General features: G+C 30.8%; 2 protein-coding genes and 1 pseudogene across 2 annotated transcripts; all 3 read right to left on the bottom strand.

The window, feature by feature from the left end:
• Positions 1 to 6,409: 6,409 nt before the first annotated feature.
• Positions 6,410 to 7,869, bottom strand: LOC105793450 (protein NUCLEAR FUSION DEFECTIVE 4-like; annotated as a pseudogene).
• Positions 7,870 to 9,386: 1,517 nt separating this feature from the next.
• LOC105793449 (probable pectate lyase 4) lies at positions 9,387 to 10,617 on the bottom strand. The gene is made up of 2 exons (XM_012622359.2): positions 9,836 to 10,617; positions 9,387 to 9,741 (listed from the first exon to the last, which is right to left on the bottom strand). Exons 1-2 carry the CDS (start codon positions 10,615 to 10,617, stop codon positions 9,387 to 9,389), a joined length of 1,137 nt encoding a protein of 378 aa, XP_012477813.2.
• A 4,922-nt stretch (positions 10,618 to 15,539) lies between these two features.
• LOC105792417 (xyloglucan endotransglucosylase/hydrolase protein 31) lies at positions 15,540 to 18,574 on the bottom strand. Its single transcript, XM_012620996.2, has 4 exons — positions 18,236 to 18,574; positions 18,047 to 18,147; positions 17,754 to 17,971; positions 15,540 to 16,122 (listed from the first exon to the last, which is right to left on the bottom strand). The coding sequence occupies exons 1-4, from the start codon at positions 18,564 to 18,566 to the stop codon at positions 15,762 to 15,764; spliced, it is 1,011 nt and encodes a 336-aa protein (XP_012476450.1). The 5' UTR covers positions 18,567 to 18,574; the 3' UTR covers positions 15,540 to 15,761.

The following is an 18,574-nucleotide window of genomic DNA, read 5'->3' as shown; positions in this document are numbered from 1 at the left end:
TATAGGGCCAATTCGAAATAAAGGAAAACGAAAAGGATCCAATTGCGACGCCCGTAAAAATGAAAGGACCGAAACAGAAAGTAAACCCAAAGTTCTAAAACGCAGCACCTCAATGGACCAAAATGAAACAGAAGTAAAACTTCAGGGCTAGATCCAAAATAAAAGAAAACAATGAAATAGGACCAAGCTGTAATGCGCTGAAGAAACAGGGGGACTGGCCGCGCAAATATCCCCCTTTTAGAAAACACGCGGATCCTCCCCCCTAAGGGCAAAACGGCGCCGTTTCTATCACCTTTATAAATAAAAAAAAAGTTCTAAACTTCATTTTCTGCCATTTCTCTAAAAAAAAAACTGATTTTTCTCTCAAAGTCCCCTCCCCTCTCCAAAAATCCGGCCAAGGGTCCGGTGAAGCTCCGCCGTCGACACCGTCGCTCCGGCCACCTTGTGATGGCAGAAATTCAAAAGGTAAAAATCACTTTTTTTTGTATTTTTCGTAAATATAAACTATTATATATATATGTATATATATGATTGAAAAAAAGAAAGAAAAAAATGAACTCGAAAGGAAGAATAAAAAGGAAGAACACCTTTTTTTTTTAATTTTTGCGATTTTGGTATTGATTTCTCAATATATTTTTCTTTACATTTGTTCTCCCCGCTGTTTGAAATCCCTTTGCTTGGGCTTTATAACCAAAAGAAAAATCTTTTCTGCTCCTCTCTGTTTTCTGTTTCTTTGCCTTTGTGGTAATTTCTTCCTTTTTCTTGCAGGTTTGGCCAGCTGGAGACGTTGACGAGGGCGGAGTTCACGGCTTTTTTCCGTTTTGGTGCAAGCCTGCCAGGCCTTAGGCGGTGTGCGCGCCGAGGGCGCACATGGGTAGCAGCAGGGGAGCGGCAGCCTAGGATACCATGGAGGCTAGGGTTTCCCAAAAATTTTTAAGGTTTTTGGGCTTATCGGGCTCTAGGGTAGTGGGTTTAGGTCTGCTGGGCTTGTATTTGGGTTTAATTTAGTTTGTTGGGCTGGGGTTTATATGGGCCCCGGGCAGAATTTGGACTCTACAATAGGAAAAGAAGAAACCTACGTATGAAAGGTAGGCAACTTTTTTTTTGCGGTTTTTTTTTGCGCTTTTTGCTTCTTCTTTTTTCTTTTTCTTTTTCTTTTTGCTATTTTTTTTAAAGAATAAGAGGAGAATAAACACAAACTTCAAAAAAAAAAAAGAGAATCGACGAAACCGATGAAAAGTGTTTTTGGTATTTTGACTCGTTTCGAATTTGATTTTAGCTTCAAAAATAACACCGAATGGCCTGAAACTGATACCAACTGATGCGGAAACCCCGGATCTAGACACAAGAGAAATACAAATTAGAAATAAAAACGAGAATAAATAAAATTAGTTAAATAATAATAATAATAATAATAATAATAATAATAATAATAAAAGGATAGATTTGCCCTATGGAACCCTTGGTTAACTTGCAACCAAAAACGTCAATGATTGAGCGGCTCCCTACGAAACCCTTAGAAGAAGAACCTCTAGAAACACCGATGAACGAGAAAGAAATTTGAATAATTGTAACTCCGAAATACCCTCGAAAGTAACAAACTCCAAACTAATAGCAAGAGAAGAATCACTTTATTCTAAAAAAATTGCCTCACACAAATTTGGAAGAAAACAAATACTCTCTTTTTTATGTCCTCCAATGTGTAGAAAACAAGCCTATTTATAGGCAAATTACAAGAGTAATTGAATCCTAATAAAAACTCTTTAAAGAGTAATTGAATCCTAATAAAACTCTTTAAAATTATATAAGAAAATAAATAAATAATAACCTAACCAATAAAATTACTTAACTCATAAATGATGTGTCCCAACCAATGAGAATTAAGTAAATAATAATAATAATAATAATATACATAAAAGATTAATCCACCAATTTATGGGCTTTCACTATTCCAAGATTGGTCCAGTGAATTGCATTCCCGTATTTGTCAATGTCACGAACATGATGAATTAAATTTGTAGCAACAAAATCTTGGACAAAAGCATTCATCTTTGATTTTAATTGTCGTGCCTTGCTTCGAGTGATTGGACCACAAGGAAAAACAACCCCTTGAGTGTCACCTCTTTGGCTCGTATCAATAACACCTTTTTGTTTTTTTGAAATTTTGGCGATGTTTTTCGAACAACATTAGTAGTTAAACAAGTAGGACCAATCAATTCTCATTTTGAACAATCTAACCAGTTCAAAGTAAATAAATTATCAAAAATAAAAATAAAAATATTTAAAAATTATAAAAATCAGTTCAACTGGTCTTCAACTCGATTCAATTAAGCTGTACCGGTTCGCAGGTCAATCGGTTTTTACCCCTCACCAAATTGATACAACATCTGATTCCTGATCCAACCGATTCGATCTGGTCCAATTTAGACAACATTGGATTTTGAAATTTTTTATATATTTAAAACGATTTTTTTTATTTTTATTTTTATTTTAAAGAGTTTTATTTAATTTTTATGTTTTCATTTAAAATAGGGTAAAGTTCAAAATAACAAAAAAAATCATAAATGTTGAGGGCTAAAAAAATTATTTTACCTTTTTTTTATAACAGTCACCAAAATAAAAGTATAGGGACTAAATTTTTAAAATTTAAAGGAGTACATAAACATTTGATATATTTTACCTTTGCTTTTGGAAATTTAAATTATAGCCTTAACTAAAATAGTAACAATTAAATATGTTTGGTTAAATTTTGCTATTAATCTTATATTAAGTGTAATAGTATAAATTTAGCTTATATCCAAACTAAACCATATTAAATTAATTTATTATAAAAGGGATAAATTATACTAGGGTGATCCTAGAGGTGCTCATGGGCCGGGCCAGGCCCATAAAAAATTTCGGCCGGGTCCTAGGCCGGGCCGGCCTAACCAAATATGGGCCTAAGATTTTGCCTGAGCCGGCCGAAAAATCATAAGCCCGGCCCGCCCATTTTTATTTTAAAATTTTAAAAATTGAAAAAGTATTTTAAAAATATTTTAAAATTAAAAAATTGAAAAAGTATTTTAAAAATATTTTAAAATTAAAAAAGTATTTAAAAATATTTTAAAATTAAAAAAAATAAATATATTTATTATATCGGGCCGGGCCGGGCCCGGGCCAAAAAAGTGGTGCCCGAAAACGGGCATCGTTTTTTTGCCCAAGCCCATATTTCGGGCCTATATTTTTACCCAAACCATCCCATATTTCGAGCGGGCCGTCGGGCCACCCGGCCCATGAGCACCTCTAGGTGATCCTAAACTATATAGTTTTTAGGCACTAAAAATAAAATGTCACTTCGTCAACTTTTAAAAATGTAAGTATCTTGTTATACATTCATGCATATTTAATATTTTCTCTTACTTAATTTAACCTTAATTAAATTACTTAATAAATTAAAATTTTTATAAAAAAAACATGTTTTCTTCTTTTATAAATTAAATCATTTTAATTATTTTTAAAATTTAATCATTTTTTTCTTTGCTTTCAAATCATGTTCTATTTTATGGAGTCAATTTTTTTATTTCTTTTAATTTGTAGGTAAGTATTTTTAATTTTAATTTTGATTTTTTGATTTTTTAATTTTAATCAAATCTCATAATTTGATGAAACCAACAATGGTGGTTATAATTTTTCAAAATATGATTTTTACTAGTATTTTTTTCTAGATTTTAATGGTTGATTTTAGTTTTTTTTCAATTTGTGCTTATGAATTTTATCAAATTTTTATTTTTAGTTATTGATTTAAGCATTTTAAATTTTATTTATTTTTAGTTATATTTTTTCCAACATATAGTTTTAACATTCCCAAAATTTTAATTTATTTTAATTAAAGGTAAATTAAATTAAACATATCTGGTAGGATTAAATATATGACGACTGTCTGATATTATGACCGTCGTTGATCAGCAAGAAAAATATACAACTCTTCGAGAATGTATCACTTTGAGAATTCCAATAATGATTTAATCGATACAAATAGCAATCTTGATCTCGTAGATATTTTGATTTCAACAAATGATGACGTTATAGCTTCAATTCCATTAATTCTTAATAAATTAGTAGTCGCAATTTGTGAGGGTCATTCTAGCTAAATATGAAATCCTTGATTAGTAATAAGATAAATAAATTATTTTTGGAACTAAATAGATCTATGGAATCAATTTTCGTATCTTGAATTGCACAAAAGAAATAATAAAAAACTTTGAATATTGTGTGATTAGTTTAGACGATGTAAAAAGTATAGAATTTGAGTAGGCAAGAGAAGGTTGAATCAAAATAATTCTTTTATTTTTAAAAAATTAAAGTTCTATTTGAGTCGAAGATATTATATGTGATTGAGTGTAAAACAATATTTATATCTCTTTAAAATTGATAATGTGACATTATTTTATTAGTACCTAAAAACTATATATTTTAAGATAAACCTAATATAAATTATTCCTATTAAAACTAAACTCACAAAATAAAAACAAAAATCAAGTATTAGAATTTTATTAGGGTATTTATGAGGCAGCAAAGATAAGATGAGGTTTCTTCAGTGTTTTCGACAATATTTGGAACTTCTTGGACAGCATAAATTATGCAGTCATTTTCCATGGACGGATAACGATCACGAGGCCGACGTAATTGAAAATTCAATGGAGCACTATCATATGTGTGAACATATATATATAATATTATTAGAGCACAATCGTATGTATGAGTAAATGTTTTATATGAAGGTTAAACACCATTTGCCTATCCACAGACCTGGATATGTCTCATCTTTTAACATATCCTATCTTTACGTCATAAAATTTGACCCAATAATAATTTATTAAAAGCTCATCTAATCCTTACTTTTTCTTCTTCTCAAGTAAGACCAATGGATGTTTTAACCAACAATGATGTGAGTGTCTGTCAAACAAAAAAGAAGAAGAAAAGTTGGCAAAATATTATGATCTTCTAGGTTCATATTTTCTAAAAGGAAATATGTATCAAAATAGGTTTATTTTTATTTTTTGCTGTTTCTTTTTCGTGGTGATCATGTGGGCTTTGGTTTAAAATATTTTTGAAAACTAATTTAAAAAGGACTTGGATAAATCTTTTGGTGTAAATATACTCTCCCTTGTTCGGGTTATTTTAAAATGAAATTGCGTTTTGAAATTATGGGTTTCGCCCATAAATTGATTGGTCAAAATACAACAATAAATGTGATTTAATGGTTGTGATTATAGCCTTGGACAATGCTGGTGGTGAATGAAAGCTTCACTTAGGAGTCACATAAAAACCCAATGGGTCGAGGGCCGTGGAACCACCACTCAAGGTCGGGCGAAAGGATTAATTTACGAAAGAGAATGCCAAAAAAAAAAACAGCAAATGAAGATTATAAATTTTTTTTATAAGCAAATCTCATGAGAGATAAAAAATATGGGGTTTTTAAAGATTTACGTGTCAAAATTTTGATAGAAATTAGCATCGGAGTATCAAATGATAAATAGAACAATTATACATATATTAAATTTGACAAATTAAAATTATAGATATCATATTAAAATATTATTAAAATTTGTCATTATCAGTAAAAGTACCACTTCAATAAATTATTTAAGTTGGATACATTACATATTATGCTATAAATTTGAAACTCATAATTTTTATAATATGTATTAATGACTTGTACATTCATTTATAGATATTTTCATTTAATATTTCATTAATAAAATATGTAAACATTCTAATATTTTAATTTAAATATATTGAAAAGTTAGGTGAAAAACAGTCTCTTTATAACAATTAAAAATTTAGTAGACATATAAGATTATTATAAAGAAAATGATAGTATAAAAGCAAAATTAATTATGACATTCAAAATAAAAATATTTAAATTTATAAAACTTCAATATCATTTGAAGTGTTAGGGTCAAAGGTAGAATTTTTTCTAAGGGCCAAAAACTTTTTATGAAGTCTAAATGTAATTTTATAATTGTATTAGCTTATAATTTTACAATTTTTAAAAGGATTAAATTAAAATTTTACATTTTAGGAGCCAAAATGAAATGTTACATATATTGACATATAAATTTACATATTTCAAAAGGAGAAATGCAAAAAATTCCCATTTAAGGGGGTCAAAGACCTAGCCTACTCTCCTCTTAAAGGGACCCAAACTCGAATTCAACAAAATTCAAATCCAAGTTGATTTAAACACAAAATAATCTGAATGCGGTTGGCCACTTCTAACCTATAATAGATTGCAATATTAATCCATCATGTCCATGAAAACACTAATTTAAAAATTAGATATGAAAAAAGAACATAACCGCAGTAAGTCATAGCATTTTCACATTGGCTAATCCCAACACCCAATCAACCATTTCTGTGTCTTCAATTAATTCTCTGTATTTTCTTTAAACTTTTTGCATATATCGCTACTATAGAAGTTTCGGGTTCGTATCACCAAAATAAGAGAACTCAAGGCTCCAAAAAATGTAACAGAAGCCAAAACTATAAACGGTAGCCTATAACAATGAGTGCCAATGCAGGTCAAATCTTTCACTGAGACCTTCTTAGACCTTTCTTTGTAAGATCCTTCATTGCCGCTTTGTCGTATAGAGTCCCAGTGGTCTTCACATTGAATACAAATGATCCCAGAAGATTAGCCAATTGTACCAAATTGAACAATACCGAGTAGTATTTTAGACCAAAAAGCTCGGAAACTATGGTGAGGTTCATTGGCAGTTGTGCACCAAATGAGAATCCAGTTACAATTGATGCTATATAGAGTGAACCTGGGAATGGAAAGGCAACCAAGAGGTAGCCAACACATGCTAGAAGAAGGACCATCGTCATCATGAGTGGTCTTGGAAGCCTGTATTTAACCACCATGATTTCAGACACAAATCCAGCAAACACCCTTCCAAAGAAATTCCAGATACTAACAAGCGACACAAAGGACGTAACTGTCTTGTTCGGATAGCCAAGCGACTCACCGATCTGCCCCAAATTGTCTACGGCCGTTAAGCTTGATCCAAGTCCACAAAATGTAGAAAGAAACAGAACCCACATGTCTATGCTTGTCAGTGCTTGCAAAACTGTGTAGTCGTCTCCTCTCTCGGGCCTATAAAAAATGGCGTCCAAACTAGACTTTTCATCACCCTGTTTTGGAGAAACAGCTTTGGGTTTCGGCCTCTCTACCGTTATCCCGGTCGGAGGATCGATGGCTTGTTTTTTGACGTTCCAAATGAGTAATTCTTCTCTAATGGAAATAACGAGAGGGAGAACTACAAGGAAAGAAACCAATGTGGCAGATGCAATATATCCTCCTTCCGAGAAAGCTATAATTTTCTCTAATAAATCCAATGCCATGAGAAAAACTGCTAGTACAATTGAGATGGTGAGGAAATGGTAAAACACATATAAGCTCATTGGGGTGTTAATAGGTTTTACATCCCGGATTGTGTACACAAATAGTATTGAAATTGCTGCCGGCAGCAATGCAATAAGAAGGATTAGAGACTTCGGATCATTTCCATATACAGCCAAGTAAATTTGTATCATGATAGCTCCAATTAACCCAGTATAACCCTTCAGTAAACCTATCATTGAACCCCTACTTTCAGGGAAGTTCTTGACACTGGTGACAAGAGCTCCCGTATTTGCAGAGTTCTGAGAATTGGCTCCTATGCAGATGTAAATGCACATTTGCCAAATCTTTGGCTCGGTTATTTTTCCTGCCACTACTAACCATATCATGAAATAGCCTGCAAAGTTGAATGCGTCGCCCAGCAAGAGCAAAAACCAAATTGGAGTTACGGTTTTGATTAAATGAATATGGCAAATAAAAAACATGGACCTTGTTTGCTCTGGTTTCTTCTACTACCAAACAACAACCACTTCCATAATTCATTAGCTATCGTAACACTAACAAATCCCCTAAAAAGCATTGGGGATTTTAGATGGGTCTCTAACCCATTCTTTCGATTGTGCTATTGACATCTTTCAAATCTGAGTCATCATTTTCAAAAGGGTTTTATCTTCATCGAAATAGCCTCTTTTCATTAAGCATTTCGTCCAATCCCTCCATTATTTAGAGAGTTAAGAAAGACAAATAGCAAGTTTCTTCCCTTTATGTAGAGATAAATTTTGATTGGGTAAATTCATAGTTCTGTAATTAACTTTTAATTTGGTTTGAATAAATTTATTAATATTTATTTGGGTAAACTATACCCATGGTCACTTTTGCTTACCTTGGGTTACATTTCAATCACTTATGTTTGAAATGTTACGTTTTAGTCACTTACGTTATCGTGTTGTAACATTTTAGTCACTGAGTCGTTAATTGTCGTTAATGGTGTAATAGTAAGTTGACGTGGCACGTTAAATTATATAATTGGTCCCCATAATTTTTCGTTTTGAGCAATTTAATTCTTTTATGTTCTTTTAACTTTCTTTCTTTTTTTTCTTTATTTTCCATTCTCTTCTGCTTCTCCCTCTGTTTTCCTACCTTCTTTATTTCTTTTAACATACCAGGAAGTCAAATTGGTAGTGAAGAAAGAATCATGGTATGGGTTTATGGGTTTTGGTTATAGGCAAATGATGACAGTCGACTTCCTACTTCTTTTTTCACTGCCAATTCGACTTCCTAATATGTTAAAAGAAATGGGAAAGGTATGAAAACAGAGGGAGAAACAAAAGAGAATGGAAAAAAAGAGGAAAGTTTAAACAACATAAAAGAAAAAAAAACTAAATTATTTAAAACGAAAAAATATGGGGATCAATTGTATAATTTAACCTAAAATTTGTTTGAAATGATGATTTAACGTGCCACGTCAGCTTACCATTACATCATTAACAACGATTAATGGTTCAGTGACTAAAATGTTATAACATGATAACGTAAATGACTAAAACGTAACATTTCAAACATAAGTGACTAAAACGTAAACTAAGGTAAACAAAAGTGACCATGGGTGTAGTTTACCCTATTTATTTATAAATTCTTTAGTTATTTTTATTTTATTTATGATCGAGATGACGAATTATAATTTATTAATAATGTATAAAACTAATACACTAAGAGCACATCAAATATAGTCCAATTTTTTGGATACATTTTCTCTTGTAAAAATAAAAGTTGATCTCTTGTACAAATATCCACCATGTTTTTACATCAAACAAAATATAAGCAAAGCATCTCTTTGTCCATTTGAGCCAAATAATCAATACCAAGTAATTATTAATTTTATTTTCCTTCTCACATAAGTTTTTAGCAATTTTTTAATCAAAGTTTATATTAAAATTTAAAGAGAGTATTAATACCGGCACTCAGACCCTAAATTTTAAAGTGCCAACACAAGTAGTGACCTTTAGCATGTTAAACTCCTGGAGCATCTTAAAACACCAGATTCACTTGTCAATTCTTTAACAGATCCAGCATCGACAACTTTAAAATCCTGTTCTCGGTTATAGTTAGGCTTCGCCCCACCTACACCTGTTTGCTTACTGAAAGATGCTCCATTTTTGAAAACATCCCCTACTGAATAAAATTTCCATAAACCTTTTTCCCCTTTTCTCCATGTTACCTCTTTGTTCCCAACATCATTTGAAGCGACGAAAAAATTGGCTTCGCTCTTGATGCTAGGGCTCATGCTTCCACCTATGGCATATTGCTCCCACCCTTGGTAAAAATTGTTAGCTACATGCGCGTATCCATGGCGAACTCTACAACATAGTTAATGTATAAAAATGTCAAATTATTGATGTAAATATATATTCAATAAAGTATGGAGCTCACTAATCCATCATCATTATTTACCTTGGCATTCTTTGGTTGCAGTTAGGTCCGAAATGATTGAAAATGACAGTGACCTTCATGTTTCTGTCTCTCAAATGACCATCGTCGTGCCCAAGGAGCATGACTTTGTCTTGGTTCCTGAACCAATTATTCGATATGGTAATGTTTGTAGAACCACGAGTGACGTCGAGGAGACCGTCTTGGCACTCATACAATGTGTTATGATCAATCCACACTTTCCTTGCAGTGACCAATCTTATAGCGTCTCCATCCATTTGTCCTAAGGGGATCACCTTCGCATTTGGACCCATCACGGTGCTAGGTGGTTGGGCCTTACAATGGTGTATGCGAAGACCATGGATGATAATATCGGTCACTTGGTACACTAGCAGGCACCCGACGCCGGTTATGTGGACGTCGATACCACGACCGTCGATGGCGGTGAAGCTGCTTAAGAGAAGTGGTCTTTGGAGTGTAATGGTCATGCTATTTTTGAATGTGATCCATACTTTGCCTTTGATCATTGTGGTTCCGTAACGAAGGGTTCCTGGTTTAGGACTTAAAGGGTTATCAGAAGGATCGGTGACCTTGTATTTCACAACATCTTTGCCGATGTTGTTGATCATTTTGCCGACGAAACCGATAGAGCATTTGGCTAATTGTTGTCGGTGACTTTGCCAAAAAGGGTTACCTCTCCAACATTTATCGATTACATTCATATTAGCCAAACTTGAACTAAAACTTGCCATTAGAAAAACCATGAAAAGAGCCCATGTTAAGCACCTTGATAATATTGTAGCCATATTTTTTTAACTCTTTTTATCTTTAATTCCTTTTTTTCTTTTTCGGAAGATGGGAGAATAATGAGAGATTATTGATGGATTTATACAACAGAAATTGCCAAATTTGAGATTGAAAAAATTAGTTCATAATGTTACAAGGTGAATGTTATTGTTGTTTTTATCGGATACCAATAGTTTGGGTTGCTTTGTTAGTAACTAAGTACTAACTTCTTTTTTGTTGAGGCAGAAAAAAGTGTTTGTTTATTTTTTTATAAAATTCTTGTATTAGCCATTGTATTAGTATAAGTTGTGTATTTAAATTTTAATTGAGTGTATTCTAAATTGGTCAATTTTAAGTTATGTGTGTCGAAGCCATTTTTTGAAAACAAAAATTTGTTGTCGACTTAAAAATGAAACAAAATTTGGAGTCGCCACCGACCCTTTATTAAGGTGTGATCGGCTCACCTTGAAAATGATTTTGGTCTGCGAAATTTGAGAAAACAGGTTCGGGAGTCGGTTACGCACGAGGAAGGGTTAGCACCCTCGTAACGCCCAAAATTGGTACTGAATTGATTAATTAAGGTCTTAATTTCGAATATCGAAAATTCATGAAGATTTTTAAAAAATATGATCCTCCCTTTTATTAATGTTAATTTTATAAAAGATGCTTGAATAAATCGAAGCGGATGCTAAAGACCTTCTTGTCTCAGAGTAATAAAATGTCACCCCCAATACGTTAGGACACAACATTTTTAGTCCTCGAGAATAAGCTTGTCTTTTGATTTTCAAAACTCATGCGGTGAAGTTTAAAAAGGATATTCAATTGCTTTAAGTCAGATGAAAAATCGAAGCCCAATACGTTAGGGCACAATTTCTCAAAATTCCGAGCATTGAATATTGTTTTTATTTTTCAAAAAAAATTCTCGTATCGAGAAATCAACATGTCATATCCAATACATTAGGACATGACGTATCGAATTCCCGAGAATGGGCTTTTATTTATGTGTTTTGATTAAAGAAAATTTTCGATTATTTAGATTCAACGAGGAAAATTGGAACCCAATACGTTCAATTCTCTCAAGGATTCCAAATTTTGAGTATTGCATTATTTTTGAAAACTTTTGTATGAAATAACTTTGACATTTGTAATCTTTTGAATGAATAAAAAACGATTGAATAATAATGTACAACATAAAGGATGATTTGTAAATAACATACACTAATGAATTACAAATAATCAATAGGTAAATACAAACAAGCATAGTAACAATAATCTCAACCATACATTATGCCAATGCTAATAATATTGACATTCAAAGAATAAGCAATTATCAATACAAAAAAATGAGTTATATGTGTAAAATTTTAAAATAAACAATATACATATATGAGTTTAAAATAAGTCAAAATGAAGATAAAAAAATACTATATAAAAAATAATATCAAAATGAAGTTTAAAGTGAATATTGTATATGAGGAAAACCAAAATACATGAAATAATATATGCATATTAATTTAAATAATATTACATATGGATTGGAAAATTTCTTATGATAATATATGTATAATAGTATGTATAAAAGGTTGATATAAATCAAGTATATAATGAAATAAAATTTTAAATGAAACAAGTTATATATGTAATAAGTAAAAACTGTAAATATGAAATCGACGATACATTAGGTATATATATACGTATAATAATAATAAAACTTAATACAAATTATATATATATAATAGTATTACATAAAAATGTTATTGATTTTGAAGCATAAAAGTATATACGAATAAACATTTTAAGAAAAGTATTATAAAAATAAACTCATTAAAATGTATAAATAATATAATTAACATAAAATATATACTAATAGAAAAGAATTAAAATAACAATATGTAATAAAGTAAAAAGTGTGTATATATATATATATATATATATATATATATATGAAAATAAGTAAACATATAAACTAATATGATAATACATATAAAATAATATGATAATAATACCAATAATAACAATAGTAAAGATAATAAACTAAACAATTTTAGCAATAATAACAAAACAGAGGACAAAATTGGCATTAAAGCAGTAATTCAGAGGAGAAATCTAAAATAAATAAAAGGAAAGGTCCAAATTACAAAGCGCGAATGACATGGGGGACTGAAAGGGGAATATTCCCAACCCTCCAAAACGCCATGTTGCAACATGGACTAAAATAAAACGAAAACAAATTAAAGGGCGAAATTTAAGAAAGGAAAAGAATTGATTTGAACCCGGCACAAAAGAGAGAGGACCATTTGTGCAAATCGCCCAATGGTCACAAAACGCGCGGATCCTTCCCCTAGGTCGGGTCACACGCGCGGATTATATGGCCAATACGGTGCCGTTTTAAGGCCACTGAAGCAGGCCTTAAACGTCGTCGTTTTTCACACAATAAATATCAACCTTAAAACCCTAAAATCAGCAGTTATCAGCCTTAAACAAAATTAAAGAAAAAAAACTTAAACATTTGCCCCCCATAAAGAAGCCTAGGTACCAGCCCCCAATTGCTGCGCCGTTCTTGCGCCCTCGACCTCTACCAAGACTCCGATTGCAACGGAGATAGACAGAGATCCGGCGGCCAGGTAAGCTCTTATCCTTTAACTCCTCTTTTCTTTTATTTTTGCACACAAATAATAAGATGAAAAAAGAATACAAAGAAAAGAGAGAGAAGAAAAATATGCAATCACCTTTCGAATTTTTTTTGTTTTTTTTATTTCTCTTAATATTTTTGCTTGTCCTTCTTGCAGGTACGGCGTACGGAGACTGACGTGGCGGTACGGAGGTGGCCTTACGGAGGCACGCGTGGCTGGGGAGAACGGCGCTGGAAGCTGCTAGGGTTTCAGCTTCTGATTTTGCGTTGGGCCGCTTCGTGATTGGGCTAGGGTCTAGGCAAATTGGGTCTAAATTTTAATGGGCCTTAGTGGGTTAGCATTTAAGCATTTGGGCCACTGTATTTAATTTTGGACTTTTAATAATTTTTTGTTTTTATTTATATTTACAAAATTGAGCCAGACAAATTGGGTATTACAATGTGCTTTTAGAATTTTGAAAGTTTAACCATGAACCAAATGGTGGATGTTAAATTTGTTATATTTTGGTATTTTCAAAATCTTATATGATAAACATATTATCATTTGTGTAATATCATGTCAATTCGTTATTTTCACATAATACTCATAAAAATATCACATTAATTTAATTAATGAATTTAACGGCTACCGTTTGGATTTATTAAGTTCATATGATTAAAGAGCATATTGATGGTAAATTTTGATAGATAAATCTAAATACTAATGAGCCAATGATTTTATTAGAATTTTTAAATTGAAAAATATTTTTAAAATTTTAAGTATAAAGATTAAATCTTAAACTTTGTTACGGCACGAGGATTGGAAATTAAAAATAAACTTTAATAATTAATAATAATTAAAATCAAGATTTTTTCGAATTTGAGTAGATTAAATTGAATTATTCAGTTTTTGAATAAACTCAAATAAGTAATTTGGTTTTTCGAGTTCGAGTTGAGTTAATTTTACAACTCGAATAATTTGAATAACTCAAATAAAAATTGATATAAATACCTCTTAAATCCACGATAATTTTGAAAATGTGCAATTCAATCCCTCTAAAAAATTCAAAATAATCTTCAAAAGTTCAAAACATTATCAAAATATTTTTTCCAAAATTTTATAAATATATATTCAAAAAATAAAATTATTAAAAATATTTACAAATATATAAATGCTAAATTATATATATATATATATATTTAAAAATCAAAATGATAAATTTGATTCCTTAAACAAGCAAATTATCAAATCAAGTTTATCATTCTAATTATCTTTTCTTTTCTCTTATTTTGTATTAGATGAGTACTCAAAATATATATGGTATTTATATTATTTAATTTAAAATTTAGTCATTTTGTCGATATTATTTTAATATGGTCAGTTTAATTTTTTAGTTTAATTAGAACAAATTTATTCGACTCGACTCGATTATTATTTGAAATTCATAAAAAATTAAATTAAATTAAAATAATAAATAAAATGTATCAAATCAATTAAATCTAAAATTTTTCATTCAATTCTACTGGATTTAACAAATAATGTTTAAATTGGAATGAAGTGTTGATTAGACCAGCGTCTTGACTTTCATCATTGTTTCTTCTCTCTCTCCCAACCAAATTCATTATTACCAAAACAAAACAGAAACACACCATCTCTTTCCATTAATAGTGACAAAATATAGGCTATTTTACCAAACTAGTTCAAAAAAAATATTATATTTACAAAAATAATTCAGGTTTAAAAACAATTACCAAAATAACTTAAAAGGAACAGTAAAATTGAGTTATGGCCTGTCAATGGCCGGAACCAGCCATAACCACTCGTATTTTGCACCCATGATTACCTAATAATTGTGTCAGACTTAAAAAAATTTAATTTTTGAGTTTTGGCCTGTCAATGGTCGGAACCCATATATTTTTTTAAATTGTATAATACTGATATATGAAAAAAGAAAAAAAAGAAAAACGAAAAAAAATTTTGCGTGTTGGCCTGTCAATGGCCGGCACCCAGTACAATTTAAAAAAAATTTATTTTTTTTCGTGTCAGAGTCAAATATCAGTATACGAAAAAATAAAAAAAAATTTGAGTGCTGGCCTGTCAATGGCCGGCACCCAATACTATTTAAAAAAACTTCTTTTTTTTTTCATGTCAAAATCAGATATCAATATACGAAAAAAATAAAAAAAATTTAGTGATTGTTTTTAAGCCTGAGTTATTTTTATAAATATAATATTTTTTTGGACTAGTTTAGTAAAATAGCCCAAAATATAAGACATACTTACAAATTTTCCTTCGTGCTTTTCTTTCTTTAAAAAAAAAAAAGGCAGCACTTTCACAATCATATTTTTATTCCAACCCACAATCCAAAACACTAACACCAAAAACAGCACAAATTGACAAAAACAACAAACAACGTGTAAATCTTCGAAGACTTTGGACACTTCATCACTCTTGCACCTGTTCTTGGCAAGCAGGACCCATCTCAGCACCCAATTTAACACTGATCACAAATTTGCATCTTTATAAAAAAATTTAAATATCCAGTTCTTAATTTAGCACTCGGGTATCTGACCATGATCCCTCTTGGGGTCCTGGCAATAGTCATACACCAAATAGTTCCTTTGGACCCAATTCATGGCCGCAAGTTGTTGTTGACTAAGGCTACCAGTGTCGGATGGAGAGACCGAGGGCGGGCGGCATGACGCAGGGCCACCGGCTATACAGCCACTGATTTTGAAGTTTGTATACTTACCAACAAAGGGTTGGTAGTTATAATTAGCTTTGTATCTCCCATTATCGGTGGCCCAAGTTGATGCATCCCATATTGATCCATACACCCACATCGGTCTTGTTGGAAATGTGGCTTCACTCTTCCTTGTGTACCTCCTAATTGGCACATCGTCTACGAAAAATCTGTTGATTGAATCATATATTATACCCAAATTTAACGAGTTTAGAATCTGAGTTTAGGAAGAGTGAGTTACTTTATTAGGATAGATTTTTCTCAGGGGAACCGACAAAAAATGTAACGTGCAACTATATCGCTTTCCGTAATCGTACGACTGCACTAACAAAAGTAAAGCAAATAATAAACCCATCAAAATAAAAGTTGTGATCCCATTACCAATCCACGTCTCAATATATGAGTGGACATGATAATTTGTACATCATATGCATACTGATTTGTTTATATTAGAATAAGGGATAAATATCAAAATTTTACATGAGTTTTTGATCTAATGTGTAATGTTATATATAAGTTTTGATCTAATATGTAAAGTTTCACACGAATTCTGATTTAATGTGCAATGTCATGAACTTTGATTTTGTGCAATTTATATATAATTTTTTATTTAGTTTTGGTTTTACAAATCTTTAGCAACATTATTGAATATGAAAAATAAATGTATGCATTCATTTATTTAAATGTATATAATTAAATTAAAGTTTAATTTTCGTGTATACATATGAATTACAATACAAGTTTAATGTGTATAACTACAATAATAAAATTTATGTCCAAATCTTTCAAAAAAATAAATTTGAAAGTTATGATTATCCTATTTTTTCACCCTAAGACTTCAAGTATTGCGAAGAAAAATAGAAGGAAAAGATTGAGCGTTGTTGGTTTTATTTTAATAAGGTAGGATAAATACAAAATCTAAGGCCTAGAACCATTTATTTTGATCTAATGGCTAGGATTATTTTGGTTCTCATTCTAAAAGTTCTCACTATAATTGCCACCAAATTTTATAAGTGTTGAATTGATATTAGAAAGTTGCTTGATAAATTAGTAAAAATAAGTACCGAATATAATTAAGTTGTTTGATAAAAATAAATATTAATTTTAAAATATTAATTATTTTAATTTTAATCTTATTAATATAATATTTTATATTATTTTAGATAATTTTAAATAAAAATGTGTTAATTGAATATCTCATTTTTTAAAATAATTTATTTCAATTTTTAATAAAATAAAATCAACTTAATATTTTCTATATGATAAGTAGCTCCCTACTTATATATTTTATCCAATATTTTTTGTTGAAATTTTATAGTAAAAAATTAAAATGATTATGAGACATATTTAAAATATATTTTCAATTAAATAAAATAAAATTCTCAATAAATTATCAATTACATTCTAAAAGAGTAAAATAGAAAAATGGGGTAATAATTAAAAGAATACTTTTGATAAAATTAAATTATTAATATAACCTTTTAAAATTTTATTTATATTTTATGTCTTCTCCCAGTTAATATGATTTGACCCACAACCACACCACTATAAAAAAATTTTAAATAATTGAGAAAGAAAATGAGATTACATCGAATTGATTGTAAACTCTTATATTTACAACATAAATATTATATATATAAACCGTTATTATCAGTGAAAAAAAGGCAGAAGCGGAATAATTAATTAGTTGAATTATTGGACCCCAAAGCATGGAAAATAAAGTATGCATGCATGAAATGGATGTAGTCAAGCATGATTAAAGCGAAGAAAAGCTGAAGTTAACGATTTAAATATTACTTACATAATCTCACTAGGGGTCCACAGTGCAGCATAGTTGTGGAAGTCTTGCGTAGGATCAAACCATAGATGAAATTTCATTTCCCTTCCAATTATATTTCCATCGCCACTTCCTTTAATATACACATTAGTCTGCAAAGTGTAGAGCTCATCTGGTGTTGTTCCGAGGAACTCAATATCAATTTCATCATGGTTTCCGGGGTGATCTTCGTTGTTTGAAAGCTGTCAGAATTTGCGTCAAATTCAGTGATATTTTTATTTTTAACTTTGTGTATGTAAACTAAACATTAATCTTACGTAGAAAGATGTAATGACTCCTGCTGTATAACCAGGTTGGAGTTTCATGGCAGCACCAAAGTAACCAGATTGGTATGGCTGAATTGACTTGAAACCACTTCCTGTTTTCACCATGAATGCAAAGTGATCATCTCAAGGAAGGTCTATGAGAAGAAACATCATGGAAAAGAAAAAACAATGGGAAAGAACCTGAGGTTTTATCAAGCCAGATAGTTATTGAATCCTGATCGGCTCTCTGATGCTGAGGACCCCATAGATTTCTAAAAACTTGATCAAATTTCACAGTACGAACACTGGTGGAGGGGGAGTATCCTGGGGAAGGTGGACCCTGTCCCTGAGCAATGCTCCATGAAAGCATGACGAAAGAAAGAAACAGAGAGAAAATTGGAGCCATAAACGGGAGACAGAAAAGAGAAGGCAAAGAAGAACAGACTATCAGTAGAGAAACAAAAAGGACTAAATGATTAAATGCATATTGGGACCAAATATTGAAGAAGGTTATGAAAACTGGTTTGTGCATGGAAGAGT

The sequence above is a fragment of the Gossypium raimondii genome, chromosome 8 (genome assembly GCF_025698545.1).
Source record: "Gossypium raimondii isolate GPD5lz chromosome 8, ASM2569854v1, whole genome shotgun sequence".
Lineage (NCBI taxonomy): Eukaryota > Viridiplantae > Streptophyta > Magnoliopsida > Malvales > Malvaceae > Gossypium > Gossypium raimondii.
The sequence above is the reverse complement of the archived record's forward strand: the minus strand, read 5'-3'. Positions and strand labels throughout refer to the sequence as shown.